The sequence below is a fragment of the Equus caballus genome, chromosome 15 (assembly GCF_041296265.1).
Source record: "Equus caballus isolate H_3958 breed thoroughbred chromosome 15, TB-T2T, whole genome shotgun sequence".
Classification (NCBI taxonomy): Eukaryota; Metazoa; Chordata; class Mammalia; order Perissodactyla; family Equidae; genus Equus; species Equus caballus.
Window position 1 is genome coordinate 100138887 of NC_091698.1, and position 13467 is coordinate 100152353.

Consider the following 13467-nt stretch of genomic DNA (forward strand, 5'->3'; position numbering starts at 1 on the left):
ACGGACACCAAAATCCATGGATGCTCAAGTCCCTCATAGAAGATGGCATAGTATTTGCATGTAGTGCACCCGCATCCTCCCGTATACTGTAAACCATCTCTAGGTTACATATAATGCCTCATACAACGTAAATGCTCTGTAAGTAGTTGTTATATTGTATTGTTTAGGAAATAATGACAAGGAAAAAAGTCTCACATGTTCAGTAAGGTGCAGCCGTCATAGGCGTTTTGATCTGTGGTTGGTTGAATCACAGATATGGAACGCCGACTGTCTACAAGAACAAAGTTGTCTTCAAAGTGAAATGGAGCCCTGTTTCAGCAAATTAATTAATGCAAAAATAGCACCAATCGAAAAGCGTGACCAGCTTGAGACAACACTGATGGTAACTAGCTTATACTCCCAGATTGCTGGAATTCCAGTGATCTGTCGTCTGCACTGTGACGGGCACTTTGTTGCCAAGTTTCTCTAAGCTCCAGCAATGTTCTGATTTTATCAGTCTGTAATAATTCTTTTTTCCTTGATTGTAATCAAAATAAAAGTTGATGTAAATGTGTATCATTCATCCAGTAGAACCAGAGAAAGAACTTAATTTTTTTTTTTTTTAATTAAATCCTGGGGCAACGAGAGTTCTTGAAGAAACATGGATTTTATTCTAGGTGTGGTGGGTGGCTGTTGGGAAGCCTTGAGCACTCTGGAGTATTGTGTTTATTAGTAGACTAGGAAGGGAGGTCTGGAGGAGGAAGGCTGTTACAGTGGTCCAGGCCTGGATCTGCTCCCAGTGGGAATTAGGCCAGGGCTTATTTTGAAGATAGAGTTGGATATGGATGTGAGTCACGTATGATGTAAGATATGAAGATAGATTTGAAGATTTTGAATATGGGGTCTGAGTCATAAAGATATGTCAAAAATCTTTTGGGCAAAGCAACTGGTTGAGAGATGGTGCTGTTTACCAAGATAAAGACAAGGGAAAGGGTTGTTTTGGTGGGATCAGGATGTCTATTTTGAAGATGTTAAGTTTGAGATGCTCATTGGGAAACCAAGTAGAGATGTTAAGCAGCTTCTTGGTTGTTTGAGTTTGGAGGTTAGGAGACATGTGTAGGCTGGAGATTTAGAATCTGGGAGCTATCAGTGTACAGTAGGTATTTAAAATCATGGGACAGGGTAGATCTTCTTGGAACTAAGTGTAAATGGAGAAGAAAACCGAACCCTGGAGCACCAGGAAAAGAAGGACTCTGTAAAGGAGATTGTGTAAAATTTGTGTACAATTATTTGTTTCCAAATATTTTTTAATCAACTTTAGGTATAATTTACCTAAAACAAAATAAAGCCACCAATTCACAGAGTTTGGACCAATGTATAGACCTGTGTAACTATCACCCAAATCAAGATGTAGGACATTTCACTCATCCTAAAAAGTTCCTTCATTTCCCTTTGTAATCAGTCTGGCTTTTGGTTGTCACGTGCAACCAACGATCTTCTTCTGTCACTATAGGTTAGTTTTGCCTGTTTTAGAATTTCACATAAATGGTACTATATACTATGTAATCTTATGTGTCTTGCTTTTTTTTAAACTCAGCTTAATTGTTTTAGAATTCATCCATGTCATTGTGTTTATCAACAGTTTGTTCCTTTTACTGCTGAGTAGCCTTCCATTGTATGAATGTTTCATAGTTTGTGTGTCCTTTCACCTATTTATTATTGGACATTTGGATTATTTCAAAATTTGAGCTATTATGAATAAAACTTCTAAAACTTTCTTGCGCAAGTCTTTTCATGACTGTGTTTTCTCTTCCCTTATGTAACAGGAGAGGAATTTCTGGGGCGTAGGGTCAAAGTATGTTTAATCATATAAGAAACTGCCAAACTTTTCCAAAGTGGTTCTACCATCTTATATATTCACTAGCAATGTATGAGAGTACCAGTTGCTTTACATTCCCATCAACACTTAGTTTTATCAGTCTTCAATTTTAGTCATTCTCATGGGTGTATAGTGGTATCTCATTATGATTTTAATTTAGATTTCTCATGATTCATGATGTCAAGAATCTTTTCTTGTGCTTATTGACCAATTGTATATCTTCTTTTGGGACATGTCTCTTCACGTCTTCTGACTTGAATTTTATTATTTTATAATTCATTCTTTGTAAATTCTGGATATAAGTCCTTTGTCAGGTACATGAACTGTGAGTTTTCTCCTGATTGGTGACTTGTGTTTTCCTTTTCATAGTGATGACTTTTGAAGAACAGAACTTTTAAATTTTGATGAAGTCAGTTTGTCAATTTTTTATTTTATAATTTAAAGCTTTTTGTGTCTTTTCTAAGGAATCTTTACCTGCCATAAGGTTGTAAACATTGTCTTCTAGAAGTTTTATAGTTTTAGTTTTTATGCTTAGGTCAGTCATCCATTCTGAGTTAATTTTTGTGTGTGTTATGAGATAAGGGTTGAAATTAATTTTTTTCTATATGTATATCCATGTGTCCTAGCGCTGATTATTGCAAATACTATCTTATCTGTATTGAATTGCAATTCACTGTATGTGTGTGGCTTTGTTTTTAGACTGTTCTGGTCATTGGTCTGTGTGTCTAACCTTGCACGTGGCTTGCACATCTGAACACTAACTTTACTTTCTCCTTATTTTGCCTTCCCCTTCTGTCTGTATTCTCCACGACTGTTTGCTTTTCCTCAGTCTTGAAATCAGGTAGTCTTGAAATCTCGAACTTTGCTCTTCTCTTTCAAACATTGTTGGCTAATCTGTAGTCTCTGCATTTCCATATAATTCTTGAAACAACTTTGAAAATACACAGAGTACTGTACAACAAAAGGTATACGAGCCAAGTCTTGGAAAGTGAAGTCAAGATTCGGCTGTGCAAGCCCTTCCTGAAGTTGGGCTGCAACCAAAGCCATCTGAGCGCTAGCATCTTGAGAAGTGAACGGTTTAACTTGATTTCAGCACATTAAATCAAATGCTTGTTTGTTAGTTTTCATCTTTATTCCCATCGGGTTTTTGAACATTTTGGTTATCTTACCTGTTTTCCTCATTTGGGGAGAATTCTTTTTCAGTTCTCAGCATTTCTAGTTCATTAATTCCCACGGTCCCTGAGCACTTTGTTTTTCCCTGAACAGTTTCTACTCCGTATCTGATATCTAAATGAATAGATATTTTAGATGTGATTTCTGTGTTGAAATGAGGCAATATTTCAACATTTGTTTTTTAATGAAGAGGCATGTTCTGCTCTGGGGCCAGCCTGGTGGCATAGTGGTTAAGTTTGCATGCTCCGCTTATCAAGCCATGCTGTGGTAGGCATCCCACATATAAAGTAGAGGAAGATGGGCACAGATGTTAGCTTAGGGCCAGTCTTCCTCAGCAAAGAGAGGAGGATTAGAAGTGGATGTTAGCTCAAGACTACTTTTCCTCAAAAAAAAAAAAAAAGAAATGTTCTGTTCTGGAACTCTTCAAATGTTGTTGATTTAATTTTGATATGAGTAATAATTGTATCAGGATGCTTTAGGCTGCAAAAAGCAGAAATCCCAGCTCATAGTGGTGTAATGTGTAAACCATGTAGAAAGATTACCTCTCAAAGCAAGAAGTCCTGAGGCAAGGCAGCTCATTTTGGTTTATTCAACAACTCAGTCTTAATGAAGGCATCAAAAAGTTCTGTTTTTTGTTCTGTTTAACTTTTCTATTTTGCCATCTTAGCATGCTGACTTTGTCCTTAGGCTGGCTACTTTTATAAGCTAAAGATGGCTGCCATGCTTATGGATACAATAACAGCAATTGTCATACTTCGTGTCTTTAAAAGTTTTAAAAGGCTTTAAGAAAAACCTTTCCGAAGCTCTGTTGTGTTTCACTGATTAGACCTAAGTTTTATGCCTACCCATAAACCCGTCAGTGGCAAGGAGTACAAGATCACAGAGATTGAGTTAGAATGGTCAGGATCCCTGTGTATCTAGCTTTTTTCTTTTCTTTTTTTTTTTTTTTTTTTTGAGGAAGATTAGCCCTGATCTAACTGCTGCAAATCCTCCTCTTTTTGCTGAGGAAGACTGGCCTTGAGCTAACATCCGTGCCCATCTTCCTCTACTTTATGGGTGGGATGCCTGCCACAGCATGGCTTGCCAAGTGGTGCCGTGTCTGCACCCGGGATCTGAACCGGCGGACCCTGGGCTGCCGAAGCAGAATGTGCAAACTTAACCACTGCACCACTGGGCCAGCCCCTGTATCTAGCTTTTGTAAGTGAGAGAAGCAGGGTTCAGAAATAAAGTAACTTTATTATGGTCACACAGGTAGCAATGGGGCTGTTAAATTTAGGTCAGGTCTGTCTGGATTTTATTTGCATGTATATTTTCCACTTTGGAGGCATTCAGTGGAACTCATGCATTGACCGTAGCACTCACAATAATATTGTGCACCTTCGTATTAGCTTACATTTCTGCTTCCCTTGCTGGTATGTGAACTTGGGAAATCCAAGGCTTTCCCCATTGCCGTTCCCTGCAGTCTAACTCAAAGATAACAACAAAAGTTTTGTGTGCTTTGGTGTTAGTTAGGAATGCGTTTCAGTTACAGATAATAGGGAAAAAATAGCACTTCTTTCTGAATTGAATAAGAGTTTTTGAACACTGGAAGTATATTTCCTTTTTTTGGGGGGGGGGGTTGCTATGCACAATGTAATGGCTACAATCATGATACACTTTCTAAGGTTTAATGTGCATTATTAGCATTTTTCTTCATTACTTTAATTCTAATTCAGGTCAGTAAACTTTTTCCATCAAGGACCAGATAGTAAATATTTTAGGCTTTGAGGGTTGTACAGTTTCTTTTGCAACTATTCGGCTCTGCTGTTATAAGGCAGAAGCCATGGGCACATGTAAACAAATGAGCATGAGGGTGATCAAATAAAATGTTATTTACAGAAACTGGCGGTAGGTAAGATTTGTCTTACAGGCTTCAGTTTAAAGGGTCAAGAAGATTCAGAGTGTTTGCCTATTTCCATAGTGTCAATATTCCACCATGGTCCACTTAATGCTGCTGACCTGAAGTCTCTTAATGTGGACGTGGGAAGAGACGCTCCGTAGCTCAGCATCATATAGTATCCCACCACGCAGCTTTAGTAGATCTGAATAACCTCAAGAGCACAGAAAACAGCCAACGGTAAGAAGTAACTGGGAAGTGATGAGTTTTGAATATTTAATACCTTTGTTTGTAATATAATTTAATTTTATGTTCATATCATTTAATTTTTAATAATGGCTGATTTAACAACTAGCCTACAAAAATTCTTAAAAAATTAGCAGCTTTCTGGTGGGAATGCAAACTGGTGCAGCCACTATGGAAAACAGTATAGAGATTCCTCAAAAAATTAAAAATAGAACTACCATACGATCCAGCCATCCCACTACTGGGTATCTATCCAAAGAGTTTGAAGTCAGCAATTCCAAAAGTCCTATGCACCCCAATGTTCATTGTAGCATTATTTACAATAGCCAAGACATGGAAGCAACCTAAGTGCCCATCAACAGACGAATGGATAAAGAAGATGTGGTACATATATACAATGGAATACTACTCAGCTGCAAAACAGAACAAAATCATTCCATTTGCAATAAGATGGATGGACCTTGAGGGAATTATGTTAAGTGAAATAAGCCAGCTAGAGAAGGATAATCTGTGTATGACTCCACTCATAGGAGGAATTTAAAATTATGGACTAAGAACAGTTTAGTGGATACCAGGGGAAAGGTGGGGTGGGGGGTGGGCACAAAGGGTGAAGTGGTGCACCTACAACATGAATGACAAACATTAATGTACAACTGAAATTTCACAAGATTGTAACCTATCATTAACTCAATTAAAAAAAAAAAAAGAAGCAATCAAGAAAAAGAAAATTAGCAGCTTTCTTGAGCCGGTATGAACCAGATCTAGAACACTTCTGCAAGTGGTCGCCACATGGGGCAATGCAGATCTGAACCTTTTTCAGGACCCTCAGCTGGCTTCTCCATGCATCTCACAGGCGAGGGCTGTGTCTCATGCTGCGTCTGACCGCTGGGGAGGCTGGGAGATTGAACGCTTAGCCCTCTGCACTCTATCTTCGAGGGAATCTAGGGAGAATGGAGGTGGACGTGCATATGGAGTGCCTCAACCCTACAGTGTCTACTACAGTTTTGTTCTAGAACTTTTTTTGTGATAATATCAGTATATATTTATGTACATAAAAACACATATGTATGTAAATATAGGTCTGTATAGATTTTTTTGTACCTAAAATAGGATTACATTTTAAACATACTATTCTTACCTTACTTTTTTCACTTAACGCTGACTTTCATTGTGTGTACATAGAGATGTCTCCTTATTCACTGCTCCTGAATTCTGTAGTGTGGCTGTCTATTTTATTATTTCCATTTATTTGAACTAATACCATATTGGGGACATTTAGTTGGTTTTCCATTTTTGTCATTAAATACGGTGCTTTAGTGACTGTCTTTGTATGTATCCTTGTGCATGTTTGTGAATATTTTTATTTTTTGAGATCGACTCCTGACAGTGAAATTGGCAGTTCAGAGAGTATGTACAGATTCTGATGTGCACTGCAAAATCACCTGCCAAAAGAAGGCTGTTTAAAATTTCATCCCTACAAACTGTGTTTAAGAGTGCATGTTTTCCCTACCCAAACTGGATATTTATCTACTTTTAAACTTTTGCCAATCTTAAAAGTGTTATCTACTTTTAAACGTTTTCCAATTATGTTTGACAAATATTATCCTTCTAATATGTGTTTCTGAATTGGTATTACTGTTTCCTATCATTCCTTATCTTGAATCTCATTTATTTTTCCAAATGGACTGGCTGTTAGAATTTTTTATTCTATAATTTGCTCATGCATATTCTCATCCATTTTTCTCTTGAATTCTTTTCTTGTTGATTTGTGGAATTTGTTTATTAGGGATATTAACCTACTATATATAGTAAGTAAATAGTTACTCATTTAATTTTCTGTCATATAGAAATGTCCAGTGTTTTTATAATAAATGTCAGACTTTATCTTCATGGCATTTATGATTTTTGTCATGCTTATGAAGGTTTTCCCATTCCAGGATTTTGAGGATATTCTTTTGTATTTTATTCAAGTACTTTTTATTGTCTTATTTTTGACATTTAGATCTTGTCATAATCTGACTGGATTTTTCTACATGTGTGTGTAGTGTGAACTGAGAAACCATTTTTATTTCTGAAAGGAGAGCTAACTTTTTAACCTCATTTGCCTCATTCATCCTTCTCTCCCTAATTTTATATGCCAGCTTTATAATAAACAAAAACTTGTGTTTGCACAATGGGTCTAGTTTTGAACTTTCTTCTCTGTTCAGTCAGTCTTTTGATCTATTTCTGAAACAATACTACATTATAAATCACCATGGCATATTCTTTGTAGAATAGGGCAGGTCCTCCTCATCGTGTTTGTTTAGTTTTCCCCGAAGACCTTGCAAATCAGCTAGTCAGGTTTCACTAAAAGTATTGTTAAGATTTTGATTAGGATTATGATGCTAAATTTAGAGATTAGTTTGAAGAGAGTGGACTTTAATGTTATTTAAATTTTCAAAATAAGTCTACAGATAAGTTGATCCATACTAACACGTATAGCTCTTCTTTCCCCCTCAAAAACTTTCATATGCTTTCCTCCATGAATTAATAGTATTTTAAGGCCAATAAAGTACTCAGTATTTTGATAGGGTTTTTTTGTTGTTAAGGAAGCATCCTTTTCCCTTAGTTTACTGAGAGTTTTCTTTTTATGTGGAAACATTATTGAATTTTATTAAATGCTTTTTTATGTATCTGGTTTTTTCCTTTGACTCATCATTATGATTATATGTATTACTGATCTTCCTATATTGAATCATACTTGTATTTATCAAATAAGCCTTACTTGATCAAGGTGAGGTATTTTAAATTCCTATGAGTTTTAGTGCGCTCAAGTCTTAGTAAGGAATTATTTCAGTTCTCTACTGCAGTATGACGAACCACCCCAAACTTAGTGGCTTAACAACAATTTATTATTGTTTTTCATGGTTCTCTGTGTTAACTATACTCAGCTGGACAATTTTCGCTTGGAATCTTCGTGTGGTTGCTGTTAAATGTTGGCTAGGACTGCAGTCATTTGAAGTCTTGACTACTTGACATCCAAGATGGTTCCCTTCTACAGCTAGAGTCGATGTTGGCTGTTGGCTGGAGATCAGCTGGGATTGTTGACGGGAGCACTTACGTGTTGCCTCTTCATGTGGGCTGGGCTCAGAGAAAGCATGCTAAGGACAAGCATTCCAAGAAACCTCGGAGGACACAGCAAGACTTCTTATGACCTAGCCTTGAAGTTTCTGGAAGTCATTTCCATTGTATTCTCTTGGTAAACCAAGTTGTGAAGTCCAGCCCAGATTCAAGGGAAGGAGAATTGTATTCCAACTCTTGATATGCAGATCTACGTGTGCAACAGGGAGGATTGTTGTTGGGGGCAGTGATCTTTGGAGATAGTCTGTCCTCTGGTCCCAACAAATCACATAAATCCTGCATAAAAAATACATTCACTTCCTTCCCAAGATCCCCAAAGTCTCATCTTGTTATGGCAGCGAGCTCAAGATCTCTATCTTGTCATTAGTATGGATGAGGCTTCTTGGGTGTGGTTCCTCAAGTACAGTTTTTCTCCATCTGAGGACCAGTAAACTAAAGGGGCAAATTTTTGGCCTCTCTAATACCTGATATACAAGGGTGAACAGTGATAGGATAACTGTAGTAGACACTTCTGTTAAAAAAGGAGGGGAATGGAAGTCACATAGCAATCCCTGCCCCACAGCAGTTGTGAAATCCAGACAGACATGTGTCATCAGTTCCTTGATTAGGGCCCAGACCCAGTCCCTGTGAGTGGTTCTCTGTGGCTCTTGCCTTCACCCTCTGGGCTCTTGACTCCACACCTTCCTTTTTCGTAAGAAATAACCAGATTTTGCGGTTGAACAGCTTTCTTAGCCTGCTACCTACCAGTAGATAGTTGTGAATCTAAGGCTCTCGTTTCATTTTGAACCATTTCTCCCTTTCAATCCAATCTCATATAACTCCTTTAAAAAACAATGTGGGCTTCCTGTGTATCTAACTATAATCCTCCTGCATTAGACAGAAGCTACACCCATGGACCTCTTTTCAACAGTCCCCTTTTTACACTGGTCTGAAAGTGCTGCAGGGTAACACCATCGGGATTCTTTCAAAATGTCCTTGTCTAACAGAGAGTCTAAGAGGCATACGCTTAAGATTCTTAGAAACTCCTTTTTTTTTTCCTTAGAGATTCTATAAAGCTGTGCCCTTAAAACTTTCTGAGGTGTCATGAGAGAGTACCCTTGACTTCTCTTTACCTTGACTTCTTTAAGAATATTCTGCTGGGGGCTGACCCCATGGCAGGTGGTTAAGTTCTGCTTCAGTGGCCCAGGGTTTTACTGGTTTGGATCCTGGGTGCAGACATAGCACTGCTCCTCAAGCCGTGCTGAGGCGGCATCCCTCATAGCAGAACTAGAAGGACCTACAACTAGAATACACAACTATGTACTGCGGAGCTTTGGGGAGAAGAGGAAAAAAGAAAAAGATTGGCAACAGATGTTAGCTCAGGACCAGTCTTTAAAAAAAGAGAGAATATTTTGCTGCCTAGAAAGACTGTCCTGAACCCTTTCTATTGTTCCTAAATTCTGCTCAAAAACTGAACCCTTTTAATTTTTTAGTTCATCTCCCTGTATCCATACCTTGTTATGTGTACCTAAAGGAAACCTCTTGGCACTTACTATTAGGTATATTTTCTATTTTCCATGTTAAGGTAGAAAACAGTATTACCCAGTTTCTGCCCCTATGTAACATGAGTTGCCTTTCTGTAGCCTCCAATTAGAACGTCTTTACTGCCCTTCAGACTTCACTAGCAATGTCCACAAGACCCCTTCTGCTTCTGCCTGCCACCCAGTCCTAAAGCCACTGTGTGTTTTAGGTTTTTGTTATGGTAGCACCCTATTTTCACTTACCAGCTTCTTTTCTGATTATGTCACTACATCAAAACCTAGTGGCTTAAAACAAATTGTTATCTTATTTTGCTTATGATTTTGTAGGTCAGGAATCCAGGAAAGCTTCAACTAGATAGATATGTCTTTTTCATCCGACATCAGTGTTTTCACTCACATTTCTTTCAACTGGGCGCTCCTTCTCCCTCCTTGCTGCTCTCTCCCTCCCTCCCTGCTCCCTGCCACTTTGTATCTCATCCTGCAGACCCTCTCCATGGGGTGGTCTCAGGATAGTCACGCTTCTTTTCTGACAACCAGCTTCCAAAAGGCAAGAATTAGAAACCGCCAGGCTAATTATGGGCTGTGCCTGGAACTAGCAAAGTGTTACTCCTGCCGTAACCCGCTGGTCAGTGCAGGTGAAGGGCCAGCTCGGATTCGAAGTGGATAGAGAAGGAGACTGTTCCTCTTCAAGAGGGAGCAGAAGAGCGTATGAACTGGGAGATATTGTTGCAGCCATCTTTGGAAAATACAATTTGCCACATACTTTTAGAAATCATTTTAAGTTGGATTTGTCAGCACTTTGTGTGTGAGTATGCATATGTCCTACTTTATCAGGTATAGCTATCAAGAATATAATAACTTTGTAAAGTATTTGAATTAGGACGCTTTCCTCCCTTTTTCTTTGCTCAGGAGTAATTCAAGTAGATCAGAATTACCTATTTGTCTAAAGTTTGAAAGAACTCTTTCATAAAACGACCTGAATTGTCTACATGAGAAATTTAAGATTTTTAACTTAGCCAAATATATTGGGTTTTTTTTAACGATTGCTTTCTTCTATACTATATATGTTTAGAAAGTCCTTCCCCAGTTTGAGAATATTTCAATATTTATTCATAGCTGCTATGTGTTTTTTTTTATATTGTATATATAATTCTTTAATCCACCTAGAACTGTTTAGATGAAGGGATGGCTCCCTTCCCCACCCAAATTGTTCAACTAATTACGTGATCATCCATCCATTCCCTCTAGTTTGCGTTGCAGCCGTCATTTTATGCAAGGTTATGTGTTCTAGAATCTGATTCTGGGTTTCTGTTCTATTGATATGTAAGTTCTTTTCCCCATAGTATATTTTTAATTATTGTAACTCTGTCACAAGCATCTTAAAATTGTGAAAATCACTAAATGTCCATGCCTATAAAACGTGAGTAAATGCTACGTGATCCACACTAAGGATGTATGATTTTAGACTATTGAGGACAAGATTTTAAAATCCTATTAAGAATTTGTTTAATGTATATTTTAACCAATATTTTTGTGCTAAATTTTGCTTTCTAGAAAGGAAGAATATATACAATAAATAGCAATATTTACAGTTTTTTGCTTGTGAGCATGACTTTCAGGTATATAAGGTGTATGGAGGTCTTTCATAAGGAAAAAATGAGTAAAGGCAGTAATGAAATGCATTTGCCATCAAAGATGGTACAAAATTCAAGCAAACTGAGGCAGATACTAGAAAAAAGTTTTTATAATTTACTGAAGAAAGCTATTTGTGGAGTGGATCTAGTAATAATTTTCAAACCATACCATATAGTTAATAAAGGAATTCAAAATGTATTCTTTAACAAAATGGATCTTTTATTTTCACTAATCTGGCTTACTTTTGTTTTCCAGGTACTGTTTTCTGTTTGCTTTGGGATACCTCACAGTGTGCCAAATTACGAGAGTCTACATCTTTGATTATGGACAATATTCTGCTGATTTCTCAGGGTAAGATTAACACTTTGATTCAGTAGCATGTTTTATCTATTCTAACATGTTGGTTAAGGGACAAAACATAGTTGCATTTAATAGTTCAAATGAAAAGCTATCTTAGCTGAAAATTTTATGACTAGAATTTTTCTTCTTGTGAAGTGGTCTTTTATAGTGCTCTATAAATTACAAAAATAACCTGTGCTTTTAAATTGACTTATATAAAATTTCTAAATAGATAGCAGTTAAATTTGTTATATGTCATTCTGATACTGAAAGCGTTTCCTAATTCGGATAGAAATGTCTGCAGTCATTTGTAAGTATTGCAGATCAGCCCCCCTTGAGCCTGCGTCCTTGCTACCCTTTCTTTGTTGTTCTGAGTTCCTCTTGTACTGTCACTCACCAGCTTCTGTATAAGATCTGATCACTGGTTCTTGCTTCTTAGCACCACATGGGGCTTTCTTTTGACCACAGGTCTTTGGACTAGCTTGGTCAATCTGAATTTCCTGGAGAAGACACTTGAGCATTTACTTGACTCCTATGCGTTTCACTTCTGTGGAATGCTATACATTTTCATATGTAGTATTCAACTGAGTAATGGAAATAACTTCTGGCTTTTGTTCCTTCAAAGGGGATTTAGTCCTTCCCTGGTACTGAATGGGTCTCTTTGTTCTGTAACAAAACTGATTGAATATCTGTTATGAGATAAATGCAGTCCAGGTCTTTAAGAACTAACTTGCTCACCGTCTTTATAGAGGGACATCTGCTAACACCTGGATACCAGGTGAGGAAGTTGAAAATAAACCTCTCTATTCTTTATGTCAAGCCTGACAGCTTTCTCTGTTGAACAAGATACAGAAAACCTGCTTTTAAATCAATCCACTCATTGGGACAGGATAAATAATGACCAATAAATCCAATGTAAGGAATAAGTAAAGTAGAAAAAATAATACAAAACAAATCATGACATCTATAAAAAAAATTGTTCAACCGTAGAAATGGACCAAAGTTCTGTGAGCTTAGAGAAAAATCACTGGTATGAGACGAGATAATTTTAGAAGATGAAAGATCTTTTTCTCCTTAATGAGATTAAAGTAGATTTTACTTTTATTAAACAGGCTTAAAAAATAGGCTTGGATGAAAGGAGATTGCATCCAAAACAACAAACCAAACCAAACCAAAACAAAACTGATTAAATACACTAAAAAATATAGTTAGTCAAATTAACAATTTATTGCATAGAATTGAGAAATGCACCTGGAATTCAGAAAAGGAAGACAGAGGATGGCAATCTACCTTATACATATAAGGAATTCTTGAAGAAAAAGAGCTAATCAGCAGAATCAATAAATATATTGGGCCACTGTGTAAATCTTAGTGAACTTGAAGAAGTAACCCAGGTTGCATGTTGTCATCATAGTATAATGAAAGTAGGAACTAGTTCTGTAAGTTTAAAAGAATCAAAATCACTTAGAAAATTCAATCTTCCTGAGAACAGGGACCACACTGGTCTTGTTCATCTTAGTATCCTTAGTGCTTAGCACATAATGGCATTAAATAAATACTTACTGAGTCAATACTAATACTTCAGTAAAAAAGAAGGTAGAAAATATAGCGAGAAAAATGGGGAAAAAATAACAGACACAATATAGAAAAACCTGAGCAATGTGGGCAAAGCTGTACTAAGAGATAAATTCATAGCTTTG

General features: G+C 37.1%; 1 protein-coding gene across 3 annotated transcripts in view; it reads left to right on the forward strand.

The window, feature by feature from the left end:
- Positions 1–13467, forward strand: part of MBOAT2 (membrane bound O-acyltransferase domain containing 2) — a 126113-nt gene that overhangs the window by 77372 nt on the left and 35274 nt on the right. For all 3 annotated transcript variants that reach the window (XM_067053791.2, XM_067053793.2, XM_067053795.2), the window contains one exon: positions 11684–11779. In XM_067053791.2, coding sequence (XP_066909892.1) covers positions 11684–11779 — 96 coding nt within the window. The remainder of the gene's footprint in view (positions 1–11683; positions 11780–13467) is intronic.